A 17,621-nucleotide genomic window follows, 5' to 3' on the forward strand; every position below is an offset into this window, starting at 1 on the left:
ATGTCCAGAGGCGCAGAGCCTCCTGACAAAGGGTCCACGACCCCACCCCGCCCTGTTTGTTGCAATACCACATGGCGGTGGTGTTGTCCGTGAACACCTGCACGACACTTCCCCTGACAGAGTGAAGGAAGGCTTTCAGTGCAAGTCGGATCGCTCTCAACTCCAACAGGTTGATGTGGAGACGAGACTCCGCAGGAGACCAGAGGCCTCTGATCTCCGCCTCTCCCATATGGCCACCCCATCCCAGGAGAGGAGGGACGCATACGTCACTACGACATGCTCCGGTTGGGGATGGGAGAGGCTCTTGCCCGTGACCCAATCGCGGTCCGTGAGCCACCACTGCAACTGCTGCGCAGTGCCCTCCGAGATCAAGACATGGTCGGACAGGTTGCCGTGATGCTGGGCCCACTGAAACTTCAGGTCCCACTGCAGAGCCCGCATGCGCCGCCTGGCGTGATGCACTAGTGGGATGCAGGAGGCCATCAGCCCCAGAAGCCGCAACACTAGCCTGACCGAAACCCAGGATAGAGGCCGAAAGATGGGAATCAGGGCCTGTATATCCCGGACCCGCTGTTCCGGAGGATAAGCCCGGAACTGCGCCGAATCGAGAACCGCTCCGATGAAGAGGAGCTTCTGAGAGGGACTCAGGTGTGACTTCGGCACGTTCATGGAAAACCCCAGCAAATGCAGGAGATCCGCTGTAGTCTGGAGGTGGGAGACGACTGCCTGGGGCGAGCCCGCCTTCAGCAACCAGTCGTCGAGATAGGGGAAGACTGGAACCCCTGATCTGCGCAGATGAGCTGCGACCAACGCCATCACTTTCGTGAACACCCGAGGGGCACTGGTGAGGCCGAAGGGGAGCACGGTGAACTGAAAGTGCTCCTGGCCCACCGTGAACCGCAGGTAACGCCGGTGGGCCGGCAGGATGGGGATGTGGAAATAAGCATCCTGCAAGTCCAACGCTACCATCCAGTCTCCAGGGTCTAGGGCAGCTAGAACCTGAGCCAAAATTAACATTTTGAACCGTTCCTTCCGAAGGAAGGCATTGACGTTCCGGAGGTCCAAGATAGGGCGTAGGCCCCCCTTGCCCTTCTTGGGAACCAGAAAGTAGTGGGAATAACAACCACGACTTCTGGGGTCGGAACGCGCTCGACGGCCTCTTTGGCCAAGAGGGCCGAAACTTCCTCTCGCAGAAGATTTAAATGATCCTCCGAGATACGGTGGTGCTGCGGTGGCATGGCTGGAGGGGTCGTCTCGAAGGGGAGGGAGTAGCCCCTTCGGACGATCTGCAGCACCCACCTGTCCGAAGTGATGGTACGCCAGTGGAGCAGGTGATGGCGAACTCTGCCGCCCACTGGCGAGGAATGGTCCGGAAAGCTCGGACTAGGAGGGCTTGGAGGCGGATGCTGCCGGGGTGGATGTGGGCTGACCGCGTCGTCCTCCAGAACCGCCTCGGCGGAAACCACGTCCGCGCGCAGGTTGGTTCTGCGGCTGGTGGCTAGGCGGACGTGAGGAGGCACCCCTTCCTTGGCCACGAAAGGGGCGAAAGGCGGAAGTTTGCGACCGCGGGCCGAGAGGCCCAAGGACTTGGCCGTAGGCCGGAAGTCCTTAAAGCGATTCAGCGCACTGTCCGCTTTCTCACCAAAAAGGCGAGTGCCATCAAAGGGCATGTCCGTGAGAGTGCTCTGGACATCCCCCGAAAAGGACGTGGACTGCAGCCAGGCGTGACGTCTAAGCGCCACCGTGGTAGAAATCGCCCTACCCAGCGAGTCCGTAGTGTCAAGCCCACATCGGATTGCATGTCGTTCTGCGTCCCTCCCATCGGCCAGAGCCTGGGTAAGTCGTGTCTGGGCCTCCTCCGGGCACAGGAGCAGCACGTCCTCCACCGTATCCCACAGAGAGTGGGAATAACGGTCCAAAAGACAGGTGGTGTTCAAGGACCGCAGACCCAAACTAAGGGAGGAGAACAGCTTTTTGCCAAACTGTTCCAGTCTCTTGGAATCCCGGTCCGGCGGAGTGGTCGGGAAGGAGGATTGGGAGGTAGAAGCCTGGATAACCAGGCTCTCGGGGGTGGGGGGCTGGGACAGAAAACTGGGGTCGCCCGGAGCAGGGCGGTGGCGCCTGGCGACGTTCCTGTCCACAGGAGGAACTGTGGAGGGCTTGGACCAGGTGCCCTGCAGAACGTCAATGAGGGCCTCATTGAATTGCAGCAGAGGCTCAGTGGAGCTTGCTGCAGACTGAAGCACCTCAGTGAGGACGTTAGTCCTCACAGCCACGGCAGGCAGCTCGAGCCCAAGGGCTGCGGCCGCCTTGCGCAGCACCACAGAGAAAGCAGCACCCTCCTCCGAAACCACAGTCGGAGGAGAGATGAATCCAGTGTCTGGTGAGGTATCCAGACCACTGGCCTCCCCCAGTTCATCTGCCCAGTCCTGTGACAGCTGAGCCTGAACGGCCATAGGATCCTCGGACCCCTCCCATTCGCCCCCGTCATCCGATTCCTGGTAAACAGGAGGAAGGAGCGGAGCCGGACGATAGACATAATGTGTCTCTAACGGCGCCATACGCGGCGTCCATTGACGCCGCAACGGCGCCGGATCCGGACTGAACTGGGGCTCGACGCCGAGCGGCGTCGGAGGTGGAACCGGTGTCGACAACGGCGGAGGAGGCGTGACGAGGTCGACCGGCGTCGACGGGGACTCGGGGGCGAGTCCCTCGGGAACCTGCGGCGTCGGGGCCGGAGCCGCCGGCATGCAAGGTTGCCCAGTCGGGTCCGCGGGGCCCGAAGGCGCGCCAGCGGGCGTCGACGGCGGAGCCAGGCTCCTCATGGCCGAGAGGAAGGCACTGACTTCCGCCGGCGTCGCGTCAATCCCAGGGACCGGCGGGTATGGGGACTTGCGCGGCGCCTGCGGCTCCGCTGGAGCCGCGGGGGGGGAACCACCCTGACCCTCGGGGAGTCCGAAGAGCGGTGTCGCCTCTTGGACTTCTTGGAGTGCTTCGACTTACCCGAAGACTTGGAGCCAGACGAGCGATGATGACGTCGGCTGCGGCTCCGCGACCGATCCTTGGACCTCCTCCTGGGCCGGGATCGAGAGGGGCGCGGAGCCGAGTGGCGAATCTCGTTGAGCTTACGGGACCGCTCCCGTCTAGCCTTCGAGGTCAGGGCCTTGCAGTCCGAACACGACTCCGCGTCGTGGTCGAGGCCCAAACAGTAAAGGCACCGGCAGTGATGATCCGTAACCGACATCAATCGGTTACAGTCAGCACAGGCTTTGAAACCAGGCATCCTACCGGCACCGGAGTCGAGACAAGATCAAAAAGGATCAAAAAACTTAGTCAAAAAAGACTAAAAGGGGTAGCTCTCCCAGGTCTGCGCTTACTGGCGTGGAAAAATGAAGAACTGACGTCAGCGCGCGAGGGCGGCGTCTAAGTACTCTGACGACGCCATCCCGGCACATGACGCCGACGACGGACGCGGAGCCGCAGACGACGCCTAGCGACGCACAAGGGGTATTGCTGACGAAAAAATCTTCCGGATCCAGTCTGACGCCTGGGGATATTCTAAGGTGAGGAATCTAACTAACGTGTTTCTTTCAGATTCATTCTTACAGAGGTTGACTACTTTCAGCTTGCCAGGCTGTAAGAGACTGACAGAGGAGGCAGTGCTACAAGGGAAAAACACCTACTTTCCTCTCCCACCTTAAATTGGTCTGCCAGCTCCCTGCGACCAGTTTTTTTACTAAAGCACGTGGGACAAGTAGGTTGAATGAGTACCCTTTCAGAGTGTATAGAGGATGCATGTACAGAGCATGTGTACAACAGTGTGCCTTCGCCACAATTGAATCCATTTTCTATTTGCTACATCCAAGTGACACCTAATAAGGAAGTCTGAAGAGATCCCAGGCAGCAGATGTGAATTGCGGGCTTCCATGACATTCCAATGATCCTTAGTTTTGGGTCATAAATTGGATGTGGAGGAGAGGACCCTTTGAAGCTTATGGAGTTTCCGCTGCCTTTTCCTAGATCACTGATCATTGTAAGACCTACTCCGCAAAGGCTAACAGCTAGTTAAGTGGGGCCGCCTTGCTTTCTTCAGTATACTTGTTTTAGGCTTCTCGTAATGAGAGTGAGATTTTGTACCATCATGGAAAAAGGTGACTGAGGAAACTGTGTTCTGTTGAGTTCCACTGCAAGATCAAGTGCCATGTGATGCTGGGACTGGACCAGAGTTTGCAGTGCCCTGGAAAGAGAAATCAAGAGTTCTGAAGGAAAACAATACCAAGAGAGAGGCTTGAACCTCTTATTACCTGGTACATCGCACCAATGCATTAGTCACCTGTTACATACTAGTCTGAAGGGCAGGAGTAAGAGCACCCCTCCTTGTGCAATGTGGGCAATGAAGTATACACCACATCGAGCGGCACTACCTTCATCTTCAGCAAAGGAATTAACAGACAACAAAAAGGTATTGTGTATACACAGGAGACCCAGGGGAGTGAGGGGGTAGGAAATAAAGTCATTGTTAATGCGAGGGAAAATCACAAAGTACTGGCCCTCAATGCCAATCGTTGTACAGGAGGCCACCAAGAACTGATTATGATGATCTAGTGCACAAGGAATACTAAGAGGTTGTCCCATGGGAATACTCCAGGATGTTTTTCCATTATTCGCTGAAGGTGATCACTATTTCCAGCACATATTGCTTTTATGTGTGCTATTTATTGCTTTTATGTGTGCTATTTTGTTAGGTGTGTTGTATGTAAAACTCTTTTTTTTAAAGACTGAGAACTAACTGAACATTTAGTTATTGACATGCATTGGTGGGTATATTGGGCTCTGAGGTTCTAACCTCACATCATCTCCCTGAGTAAGCTTTGAACTGCTCTGCTCCACTACCCTGAGGGTCTAAAGTTAAACAGGTGTATTTGTTGCTCAGTTTTGGGTTAAGGGCAAGGCTAAGCCACAGGACATCAGAGGTACAAGGCTCCGATTGACACAATTTGAGGCCATTAACCCGTCTGCCCCGAAATACCTGAAACGTTCCTACACCAGTCATTACAGGTCTCAAAAGATGTACCACAGCATTTTGTAAACTAAGCAAGGTCCCTATGTGGACAGTAAGTATACACCGTAAACCTCTGAAATAAGGCTGCTTGCACACTTACATGACTGTTGTAAGATTCAGTGAGATGAGGAACAATAACTTCTGTATGACCTTTGGTTCCCATTGTTCCAGAATCTAGCAGGGGACGTAGGTTTGCTACTGAACGACTGTCAAGTTGAAAACAAACAAAAATCGAAAAACAATTCAGATGGTAAAAATTCCATGAAGTTTCCTCAGTGTTAAATACCACCGTCCCACCAGCCCTCAAATCTCAAATAAATCCAATTTCCCAGCTGGAGGTTTATAAAAAAAATGAACTATAATCAATCAGAACAGATTTAAGAAGCTATGCATACAAGAGTAATATAAATTTTAATTGTAAGTGCTTTAGATATTGTGTCCTCTTTGGATCATGGAAAGGAAAGGTCAGGGACGTGATGTCTCTACAGATAGTGGTGAAGCAAAGTTAATGAGTGACAAATCCAGAACTGTTCTTGCCAAAGAAATATGAGAGCTAGAGCAAACTTCAACAAGACCAAGACAATGAAAATTCAAATAGGTGACTGGATATGCATTAAAGAGCCAATACTACTGTAGAAAGGATTTGCGAAGTTTAGAGCCGCTGTCAAGAGTCATCGAGGTGAGGGGCAATGCTGTGCGTGTGTCAGATGGACAAGGGTGGAGTGTAAGAAGAATAGCTAAGGAAAATAAAGATGTTGTGGTAGGGGGCAAAATATTCTCTATCAGTGACAACAGAACTGTCTCTGTTAAAGACAATCAAAAATCTAAATTAACAAGTGAATCAATTTCTACCAAAAGCAAGACGAAGGTCTCTAACAATCAAATGTCTAAATTGAGTGGTGACCATAATGCTGTTTTGAGAAGTACTCGGGTAGTCAAGGTACCCAGTAGGTACACCTGGTGAGTCTTATTGCTATTATAATTATTATTTTCTAATTATTCAGTAATTTTATTTTAATTAATTTTTTTTAAAGGGAAAGAGATGTGTAGCATCCTGCATGTTGTCATCTTGCAGGTTATCTCTGGCTTCTCTTACTATTATGTAAAGCTTCCGCTGTTACAGGATTGATTGTGTGTTCATTCTGCTTTGGAATTCATGAGTTGTCACTTGAACGTAAAGTCAGTTGGTGGGTTCCCCTGGGCCCTGTTGTACTACTGAAGATTTATCTGCTGATCTTCAATAAATACTTCAACCACACCTCGAGTGAGTGGATCTGGAAACTAAACAGATTTGCTGATCAAAGCAGATATATAGATCGGGAATAATGAATGTCACTGAGAAAATGATTTCTTGTAGAAAAAAAGCAAGCCAACGCAAGACCCAAAACCCCCCAGAAAACAGAGCACTTGTTAAGACAGAATTGTAGAAAGCAGACGACGTGAGCGAGAATAAAGGAATAATAAAAAGCAATGGCAAAATGGAAGGGAGCAAAAGAAAAGTTGTAGGAATGAACATCTGTGGATGGAGATTGCGAAGCTGAAGAAGTAAGCCACACAAATTAATGCAAGAATGAAAAAGAAGTGGGGGAAAATGGAATATATTGTAAATTATGGCACAGTGTAAATTGTAATGAGTTCAGCAGAGCTCTCAACTTAAATAATACATTGGTATTCAGTTGTAGGAAAATTAGCAGAAAAAGGTCCACATTAATGCTACAAAAATATGCTTAAAAACCCAGCAGCTAACTTTGATGTACTGCTGCTAATGTATATGAATGCCTTTTCTGATCAGTTGTAACCATCCTAAGGTGGACTACCTGCATTAGGCTTATCAAGGCAAACTAGATAGTCATAACAGATCAGGCTACTTACAGTTTCTTCAATGATTTCCATAATTTATATTAGATTTCATGATTAATTTATTTAATTTGAATAACATTATAGTGATTAAACAAATGTTCTTAGGTTTCTATTACAATTACAATGTTTTTCCTATAATACCTAGAAATATATGTTATTACTTCAGTAAAACCCTCATTTTTAAGACCAATTGGTCTTAGTGTTGCAAGAGCATAACTTGCTAAGAGATACAAAGCATAGCTTTTCAGTGGATGTTGAGCAATACCGCAAGCTTTTAAATATCTTATGTTTTTTTCATTCTACACTCAAAATATTATTAATGGTAGCCTATATTCCTTTTGCAATGCGAGGGAAATGGTAAGCTTGCTCCAATTTATATAAATTATCTTGTTAGTTGCTCTTTTTGAAATTGAAATAATAGTTGTATTCATTTTAATTCTGGGATATGTTTGACAGTACTGTCTTCATCTTGCTCGAATGTTTTGGCTGTGTTATGTAGAGTCCGACTTGTTTATTGTTCCAATATATGTATTAATACGATAATTATCTTGTTAAAAGTGCAATATAGTATGTATTAAGAATAACACACACACACTTTCCCTCTAAATGCTCATTTGCACAATGGTATTTATCTTTTTTATAATACTTTATAGTTGAAATCTATTCATTTTATTCTTCATTGTTTAAGTATTGTCAAATTTTCAAAGAAATTTACTTAGGTAAAAATGTCTGAAAGCACTGCAAACCAAAAGTGAAACTTTTTAGGCATTTAAAGACATTTGGTAAATTTCATTCATAACTAGAAATAAAAATATTGGAAGAAAAAAATAAAAACATTGAATTATATTTCATGAACTTCATAGACCACCATATGTAAAGGTAATTAAACAAGCCATTCAAAGGTTATTTCTGGCCGCTGAGAAGAAAGTGCCCAACAATACTGAAAAAAAAGAATGAAGTTGAGTGCAGATAAACAGGTTTCAAGCAAATAAAGTTAGATGTGCTTTTTGAGACTCCAGGACACTTTGAGAAAGTACAAATAAATGCTGCGTTATCTAGACAGCTTAGAAAAAGGCATTTGGTATGGTCCTAAGCGTACAAACAATGCAAGATGGGAGCAAAGTTTAAAATGGGAACGATGTGGGAAAGACATGCCTGTCAATGTATCGCCGTGCTTCTACGTTGTCTAGAGCCATTACTACAATATCTTGCTGGTTGAAGAAGCTGTCTCCATATATATTCTCAGTGGCTGGGCATACTTTGTTGAGATGCGGGTCTATTTTTAGCTGTGGGTTGATGTTCAAGGTCGCTAGTGCAGCAGTGCAGCTCTTGGGTTTCTTGTAAAATAAAAGAAAAACAAAGACCTGTTTCCAAAAGAACAATTCAGAAAAGTACCTGCAAACTGACGTACAATATGACTTCACCATCTCAAGATCAGAAATCTGAAACCCAACGTTAACATTTATTCTTATAGATGTGGCTGACATAGACAATGAAGATCATAATCTATAACAATTGACTGTTTTTTTCCCTGCTCCACAAAGAGCTGTAAATATTCCCACTTCACATGTAGACATCACCCTCTGCCAGTACAGGCAGTAAATGGGTAGAACAGATTCTTACCATCCGCCCAGTCAATTTCAACCAGCTGTGGACTGGTGCAGAAAATTCACTTTGAGTGAGGGGGACAGTGTCCCCCGCTTGTCCCTTCCCCATAGAGGAAAATTGGTAGGCCTTTTTCTGTGAGAGAGCAGATCCTTAGTATATTCTCCACACCCCCAGTGAGTGGTTAGAAGACCTAGCATAGCACCTCAGGTTAAGATTAGTAAAAATGGGCCATATTCTGATAAGAGTTTTAAGGTGGCACATTTCATACATATGGGACACACGCCCACGTAAACTGCAAATCTGGGATATCCTTAAAGACTAAAACTTCAAGCAGTGCTTTGACACAGATGTAGTAATGGTATGCTACTGCTCTTTCGATAATGACTGCTCCTGGAGTTTTAAATAGTTGCATTATATATATATTACAGACTACATAAGCATTCACATTTGGAAGAAGATTTTACAGATTCCAGGGCCGTTCTCTCTTGAAAAGCTATATACATACAAATGCAAATAATATGGCCTTTAACGCATTTAGCAGTGACCTAAAATGCCTAAACATTTATAAACGTATCACAAACTCATATCAAGTCAAACTATTAGACTGAATTCATGGTGACACCATAAATAAACCAACAATACTAATCCAGTCCTCTTGGTTCCGTGCATAGCCACAAGAGATACCACCCTGGTTGTTCAAGGTTTGCCCTAACCTTACTCACCATATGAAGTGATGGTCTGCTTCAAATGTTGGTTCTGTGCGTCCAATTACTTCCAAACATTCAGAATGAAGATATTTGTCTTTGGAAAATGTATTTTTCCTATTCTCCATGTACCACGATAAGTTCACGCAGTTTAACACTTTTTTCCAATAATTTTGCTGCAGGCTTCTACCCCATGCACATGCAAGGGATGGTACGTGGCCAATGCACTGTGGGTTTACAAATAGATAGCAGGCCTTACTAATGTTTGGGTCCTCACCAATCTTCCTATGTCATCCAAAGAGGCCACAATCTTCAGTTCAAGAAGATCAAACTCCTTAGGGAATATGTAATGAATTCAAAGACAACCCCACACCAATCCTGACCCAGAGTCTTCATCTTAACATTAGTTGGAGTTTCATGTGAGGACGGAAAGGAAAATATTACCTACTGTGTAAGCATCTGTTTGTAGCATGTTGTGCTATAGATCCACATCCTCTGCATACTCCTGCTACCTAGTGTTGGGCTCAAATGTTTGTAACGTGCTTTGCTTCAAAGAAAAGTCATTCAAGTAACAAGATTTGCCATGACTACTCGCTTAGAGGACAATGTGCCTTGGCACTGACTCCATCTTAGATTCTTTTTCACACAGCGGGTGAGAATATATATGAAGTGGGAAGTGAGCACAGCATGGTGTGCTACACATTTTAATAAAAGAAGAGATCTGGGTGGTGGCCTTGAGCCGCATGGAGCCGGATGGGTTCCTGTAGAGCTCCGCAAATGGTGGTCTGGAAACACAGGGATCCTTATCCCTGTGGGCTGCTTCAGGAACCCAGACTCTCCTGAGGGCTGTCCGAGCCTGGGTAGACACTAGAGTTGGGGGCCCCGATGTCTGAAAGCCCGCCCGGCAGCAGGAAGAGCAGCAGCAGTATCGCCGCCTGCTGATCCAAGATCGTGACGGAATCGAAATGAGGGTGCTGGAGGGGTAGCTACTGCACAGCCACCGACGCAGGCTGATAGTGAATCTGCCTGGTGAGACTGACCAGAAGGACTTGCAGAGGCTGGCTGGGGCGACGAGGAGTGCAGCCCAGCCTGGTGGCACTGGTACCTAACTTCGTGGTACAGTGCGGCGCTTCCCTCACCTGGAGGGTGAGGACTTGTGTGCCAGTAGAAGGCAGTGGTCGGTCAGAGCCCCGCGGTGTCCGCAGAAACCAGGGCAGCAGCAGCCAGAGAGGCTGACACCTGGATACCTGGAAGAGGTAGTAGCCGGCGCAGAAGCGTGACAGAGAAGGACCCACCTCGAGTTGGAAGAGGCCTGGGTTTGGATGGGTCTACTAGAGCCAAATGACAATGGAGTAGAAAAACAGCAACACTGGTGGGAGAGACCCACCCCTGAGTGATCTGGAGCAGGTTGCTGGATTGTGACACTCCAATGGTGAGCCAGAGTACTCGTGCACAGTGGTTGCGGCGCTTCACTGGGGACTGGTGTGCACCCCTCTTTTTACCATCCCAGGGGATGTGGCTGGAGTGCTGGCTGCGGCCCGCGCAGTTGAGGGAGGCGTGGCTGGGTTTTGGAGGCAGACTGCAGTGTGCCAGCAACGGTGAGACCTTGGCCTTCTCTTTCCTGTCAGCTGAGAGGCAAGACGGATGATATGGTGAAGGGAAACCGCTGTTGGAGTTCGGTTGAAGAGGCCAGAGGGTCCGGATTTCTGGATGGTGGTACTCTCCCTGATGGCCGGTACCAGGAGATAGGAGTATAGCGACTGTGTGATGGGCCAAGCAAAGAGGACAAAACAGGAGTGGCAAGGGGAACCATGGGGCCTGTTGGATGGCATAGGGAACCATCCCTTGGATGTGACTCACCAGATGCTGGGGCCCACACGGCGGCCATTTTGGCAGCAATCAGGGATACCAAGTCCACCCTGGAACTCAATATAGATACGGTCACCGAAGAGATAGGGTTGCTGCAGGCCGACTATACGAAACTGGCACAGAGAGTAGGCACTGCAAAAAGTACCCTCACACAAATTACACTAATACTGAGGAAGGCTCAAACATGCCTAGACAAGTCAGAGGTGTAAAATGCCATTATGGCGGTGAAACTGGATGACCTGGAGGGTCGTCCCTTCGTAATAACATTTGCCTGGTGGGGTCCCGTAAAGGACAGAGGGCCCGTCGACCGAGTTGTACATTGAGGACTAGTTGGGCACAGAGGTGCTAGCAGGGAAACCGCCAAGACTGTTTACTGTAGAGAAAGCACACAGGGTGCCGGGAAGGCCTCCAGCTCCCAGGTTCCCTGAGAGAGCCATTGTGGCACAGCTCCTTAAATTCAGAGACCAGGATCACATCCTGCAAGTGGCCAGGGTACACAGGTTTCGACAGCTAGATGGCAGATCGGTCAACATCTATCCGGATTATACGACCAAGGACCAGAGGCAGAGGGAGTCCTATTATGAAGTTAAGAAACAGTTGAGGTCTCTGGGTCTTAAATATGCATTGTTGTTTCGTGCCAAGCTCCATGCCACAGACTCAGAGGGCTTTCATTTCTTCGATTGGAGGCAGAAGTTTGGGACTGGTTGGAGGCAAAAAGATACTGAGTGCAAGGTTGCCCAGCGTCCAATAACAAGGGGAGCTGGACGACACAGAGGCCGAGGTGGGCAAAGCAGCGGAGGCCGCAAGCTGCCCCCATCAAGACCCAATCTGAGATAGGCAGGGCAAGGGTAGTGGCGGAAATCTAGGGCGGCCAGCTTGGTCAGTGGAAAACTGGTGGTCAACTTTGAAGGTGGACAAAGATGCTGATAAGGACACCATGGATAGGGAGTCCTCGGCCACTGCGGGAGAATTAGAGGAGGAGGGGTTGCTGTGGTGATCCCCATAACGGATGACCTGATTGTGTGATTGACTGTTTCTAATTGCGGGCCCTGGCTTGCTGCCAGCCCCTTGTTTTAAGTTCTGCATACCTTAGACAGGAAGGCTCAATGAATAGTTGGGGGACAATGACAGGCACCGCAAGTATTAGGGGCGGAGGGTAATTTTACGCTCACCGTGAGAAGATGTGGGGATGGGGGTGGTTTTTAGTTGGGGAGTGGGGCTGTTCTACTGACAGTATTAATGTTCAAACAGGTATGAATGTCTTAGAATACGGTGCAGGGACCGGTAAGGCAAGACGGCCTGGCACATATGGGGAACTGGTTGGTAGCTGTACCAGATGTCTTCACGATTATTGGGGGGGACCTTAACCTAACCGTGAGTGGGGACATGAACAGGGGGATGCAGTCCCAGAAACCGCCATGGGTAGATACACAGCTGGCAATGTTTCTGGGGTCTATGGGGTTGGCGGATTTCTGGCGTGATCTAATGCTCCGAGATCGCTTTTCACACTAGACTACTTGTAAGTCCCCAGGCACCAGACTGGTTGGTTGGTGGGGGAGAATAATAATAATAATAATCCACATTTGTAAAGCGCGAACAATCCCCAGTAAGGGTCTCTAGGCGTTGGGGGCCGTCGGGAAGATTAAGCAAGCTATTGTCCAGAGTCACATGGTGCTGGGCTAATCTGCCGCCGGCGATCAAACCATGATCCCCAGAATCCGGAGTCAGTCGCCCTGGCCGCGGTGCCACACCCGGGAAGCGCGTTATCTGCCACAGGGAAATCTCACATTACTCCCCGGTGACAGCGACATGCCAGGGGCCATGTGGGTCATGGAGAGGGGTATGGAGATTAGATACCTGGGAACTCATGGAGTGAAGCACCAGGACACAGTTGGTAATGGAGGCTAGAAGGTATTTTGAGGAAAATAAGGGTACAATGTGCTCTGGGGTAGTACTATGGGAGGCCTACAAGATGGTGATACGGGGAGGGGTCATTTGATTTCACATAATGTTGGTAAGAGAGGGAGAGTGAATCTGTGGCCCTAGAGAAACAATTTGTGGAATCAGAGGCAGCATTCACAGCTGCCCCAATGCCAGACTTGGCGGCTGAGGTTGAGAAGACCCTGGAGGAATATTGGGTGTTTGCACACAAAGAGGCCAGGGCCCGCTTTCCGGCTAAACAGGATTTGAGTTTGGTGAGAAGGCTGGAAAGTTATTAACATGGCTGTCGAGATGAGACGAGAGGCACTGGTGGATAAGGGATCTAAAGGGCAGTGATGGAACCCTAGCGGAGAAACCGAACGCCATTGCTTGGTTGCTGGCATTGCACATGTGTGACAGGTATAGCCCTTATGCTTCCAGTGATGGGGAGGGTCTGTCGGGCTTTGTCCAGGATCTTCCAATGCCCATGCTAGCTGAGGAGGACCATGAAGCCCTAAAAGTGGAGATTTCACTTTCAGAGATTGCGGAGGCCCTCACCCAACCGAAAAAGGATTGGGCTCCAGGCCCAGTTGTATTCAGGCGCAGGTGGTGCCTCACTTGAGGGAACTCTGTAGGTGTGCCAGACAGAAATGGAGCTACCAGAAGACCTGCGTCTGGATTGTCCCAATCTACAAGGAAGGGAAGCCAAGGGAGGAGTGTGCTTTCTATCACCCAATTTCCTTGATCAATTTGGATGCGAAAATATTGGTGAGGGTGCTAGCAAACCGGATGCTGCAGATAATGGAAACCATGGTGAAGGCAGACCAGTAAGACTGTATGCCGCATAGGGCGACACATCACAATCTCCAACGGGTATTTGGCTGTTTGGTATGCATTGGGACAATTCACGAGCCCGTGATGATATTGTCATTAGACGCATAGAAGGTGTTGAATCCCTGGAATGGTCGTACCTGTGGGCAGTATTAGAGGAGAATGATGGTTCGTTTCTGGGATGGGTTAAGTAGCTTTACCAGGACCGCATTACATGAGTGAGGGTGAATGGAGTACTGTTAGAAGATATAAGGGTTAGGAGAGGCACCAGGCAGGGATGCCCACTTTTCCCGCTATTGTTTGCTGTGGCTCTTGAGCTGCTGGTGAGCTGAATCCGGAAGGATTCCCAAATCAGGACTATGCGCTGGGACCCAAGATTGAAGGATGCAATATTCCTCCACATGGATGACATTCAAATGTTTCTGGAGGAGCCCAATTGGTCTCACGGCGCATTCTGGAGATATTGCAGGTCTACAGGGAATACATGGGGTTGCACATCAACTGCCATATCTACTGACAGAGTGGTGGCCTCTGGCGAAAGACTTCCCAGTACGGTGGGAACCGGAGTGTTGCAAGTACTTGGGTATCTATATTACATCTAACTGGGAGCACTTCTTTCGAGCTAACCTGGGGAGGATTCTAGAGGACCAAAGGCAAGATGTGGGTCATTGGCACAGCCTCCCGCTGTCCTTGCTAGGCAAAGCACTGTTGTTTAAAATTATATACCTCCCAAAGTTCCTGTAGGTCCTCCAAAATACACCCTATGAAGTGCCGGACAGGTTTTTAGGTAAGTGGAGGAGGTCCCGAGAACGCTGCTTTGGAATGGGGGGCACACTGTATAACACTAACAACATTGACTAGGATGGCTGGGGATGGGGGCATTGCCTTGCCGAATCTCAGGATGTATTATTGGGTGGCAAACCTGGTGGTGGTGAATTGATGGGTCTTCTCCGATTAGACAGAATGAGCCCTTTCTTTTGGCAAGTAGGAGGGCGATGGACACAGTGGGATACCTGTAAGACATGTATGGGGGAAGGCTTTGCGGGGGCTTCCGACACAGATGCACTGGTGCTTGACATCTGGCAGAGGGCCGAGAGACTCATGGGTTGAAAGGGAAGGTCACACTGGTGACTGCACTAAGGTGAAAGGGCTCAGGAATATTGAAGGCTACAAGAAGTGGGATGGGCTAGGTATTTCATTAGTGGGAGACGTCTGGAGGGATGACAGGCTGATTACCTTTCCAGAATTACAGGTCAAATATGAGATTTTCAGCCATCAAGATCTCAGATACTTACAGATGCAACATATTCTTAAAGGCTATGGTCCCCTGCTGGAAGACCATTTAGAGGAATCACCACTAGAATACAGGGTACTCTTGTCGCCCTACTCACACACATGCCATCTCTTTAGTGTATACCAGCCTGTTGGCTCACAGCCTCCCTGATTTGACTCCTCTTAGCAATCACTGAGAAAGAGACCTGGGTGTACTGAAGGATGATGCCTGGGGTGAGGTCTGCTGCTGCTACCCATGGGACATGACAATCAGGGACAGTTTTTGCCTGGTCCACCTTAAAACATTACAGAGTGCACTTCACGAGGGAACACCTACACAGACTGGGGAGTTGCGACTCTGTTCTCTGCTAGAGAGGGTGTGGTCGGGGAGGTACGCTACTCCATAAACTATGAGAATGCCCACTAATACAGCAGTATTGGGAGCAAGTGGAGTCGGGACTAACAGGGGTGGTGGAGATACGCACACAGCTTACGCCTCAGCTGGTGGGCATCTGGGGGAGAGGACCTTGGAAAGGTATCCTCTGCTCTTCTGTAACGTGGCCCTGCCGGTGGTGAGGAGGGACATAGCCAGGCGCTGGGGAAGCCCAGTCCTGCCAATACTGTGGGAATGGGAATTTAAATATAGTATGTGTATGCGGGGGGAGTAGCAGGTATACAGATCTAGGAGCTTCCCTTGCAAGTTTAAAAGGATCTGGCACCCCTGGCGGGATGCAGTGGCCTATGACTGAGGGGGGGGGATGCCCTCTGGTGAGAGCACCTTTGAGGTTCTTGTGGTGTGGATGGTTAGGTATGGTGTCTGGGCCCTACATCTGGTTCGCCATGGGGGACAGCGTCCCTGAGGGAAGTGTATGGGCACTCTAAGTGTTAGAAATGGAAGTAGGTGGAGTGGCAGGGAACCTGGATACAGTACATGAAACTTATGTTACTGTCTGTCAGGGGGTAGGAAAGTTGGGGAGGGAAGTTAAGGGTATGTTTCAACTTGGTGCCAGTTTGGCCGGATGCTGGTCATGTGTTATGTACTTACTCCTGATGTACTGTATGCACCATGCTGATAAATGCCAATATACAGAGTTGCAAAAAGAGAGATCAGCAAGCAACAGTGCTTCTGGGGAGGACGGTGGGCACATGTGAATCTACAGTACTTCTCGCTAGGAAGAGGTGCTTATAAGTAACATTTTGCATTCGTAGCATGTATGGATGTAGCTATACATGCGCTGCTTGGACCATAAAGCATTACCCTCAGTAAGCAGTGGCTACCATTCAGATGATGCAGATGTCTCAGTCTTCATAACTGTCTAGCCAGCCATAGCCTGCTGTTAGGGTAGGATGTCCACACAGTAGTACTTGGTGAAGGTGTGTGGTGCTGGCCGCTTTGCAGGTGTCAGACAGCAAATTTTACCTAAGAAAGCCATGGTTGCACAGGTAGGACTTTCTAAGCTTTGTGGTAGAAGGTTTGGATGCATATAACTATCCATCTTGCTATACCTGCTATAGAGATAAGGTGGCCTTTGCGAGGCTTTGCAAACTCTAAAATAAAATTTTAAAAATCTGGTCCGAAATTTGAATGCTCTTGGTGATGCTGAAGGAATAAACAAGAGCCCTTTTAACATTGAACATATGCAGAGCTATTTCTGCTACCAAATCTGGCTGAGGAAAGAAGACTGGAGCTCTATGGTCTGCTCAAGGTGTAAGAGCAATACCACCTAAGGGAGAAATTAAGGCTTAGTTCTGAGAGCAAATCTATCTTTGTGAACCTGATGAAAGGTTTTTCTAGGGTGACTGCTTGCAGTTCACTAATGTGCCAGAGGGAAGTAATGGCCACCAGGGAGGTAACGTCCTACGAAAGGACCTATAAGGGGCATGAGTGTAAAGTTTAAAAAGGTAGCCTTGTGAGCTTTCTGAGGACTACCTTAAGGTAGTCCAAAGGAACAGGAGGTAATCTGGGAGGTATGATTCTCTTAAGACCCTGCATGAAAGCCTTCATTACTAGAATCCTAAATAAGATTCATGTTCTCTGTTTTTCATGTATGATGCAACAGCAGCCAGATGGACATATATTGATGAGTAGGTGGGGCCTTACTTCTGCAGGTGTAAAGATAACAGATGTCAGATTGTTTTGAATGTGCTGTCTGAGGTATGGGTGCGTGATCTGGCCTTCTCTATGTGTGAGAAAGTCTGGCCAGAGGTGGAGCCTTTTGTGGGGGCTGACAGACAACTCCTGCAGCTGGGAGTACAAGGGTAGATTGACCAATGTGGGAGTCACAAGGAAAAATGTCAGGGATGCTTGTCGCATCTTCTTCACCAAGTATGGGAGGATTGTCAGAGGAGGAAAATCATAGGCGAAGGCCCCTGACCAGTTCATTTAAACCTTAATACCCATGGACCATGGTTATCTGGAGGTGAAGTTTGAGGACGTTGAGGTTTCGGGTGGTGGCAAGCAGGTGCCTAAACGATGGAAGGTCATGTGTAGGATC

At 48.6% G+C, this 17,621-nt stretch overlaps 1 protein-coding gene across 2 annotated transcripts in view; it reads right to left on the minus strand.

Moving 5' to 3' along the window:
* UBA6 (ubiquitin like modifier activating enzyme 6) overlaps window positions 1-17,621 on the minus strand; it is a 658,681-nt gene that overhangs the window by 311,161 nt on the left and 329,899 nt on the right. For both annotated transcript variants that reach the window (XM_085636514.1, XM_085636515.1), the window contains 2 exons: window positions 8,078-8,259; window positions 5,163-5,268 (listed from right to left, as the gene is read on the minus strand). In XM_085636514.1, coding sequence (XP_085492640.1) covers window positions 5,163-5,268; window positions 8,078-8,259 — 288 coding nt within the window. The remainder of the gene's footprint in view (window positions 1-5,162; window positions 5,269-8,077; window positions 8,260-17,621) is intronic.

Source organism: Triturus cristatus, chromosome 2_1 (genome assembly GCF_964204655.1).
Source record: "Triturus cristatus chromosome 2_1, aTriCri1.1, whole genome shotgun sequence".
NCBI lineage: Eukaryota > Metazoa > Chordata > Amphibia > Caudata > Salamandridae > Triturus > Triturus cristatus.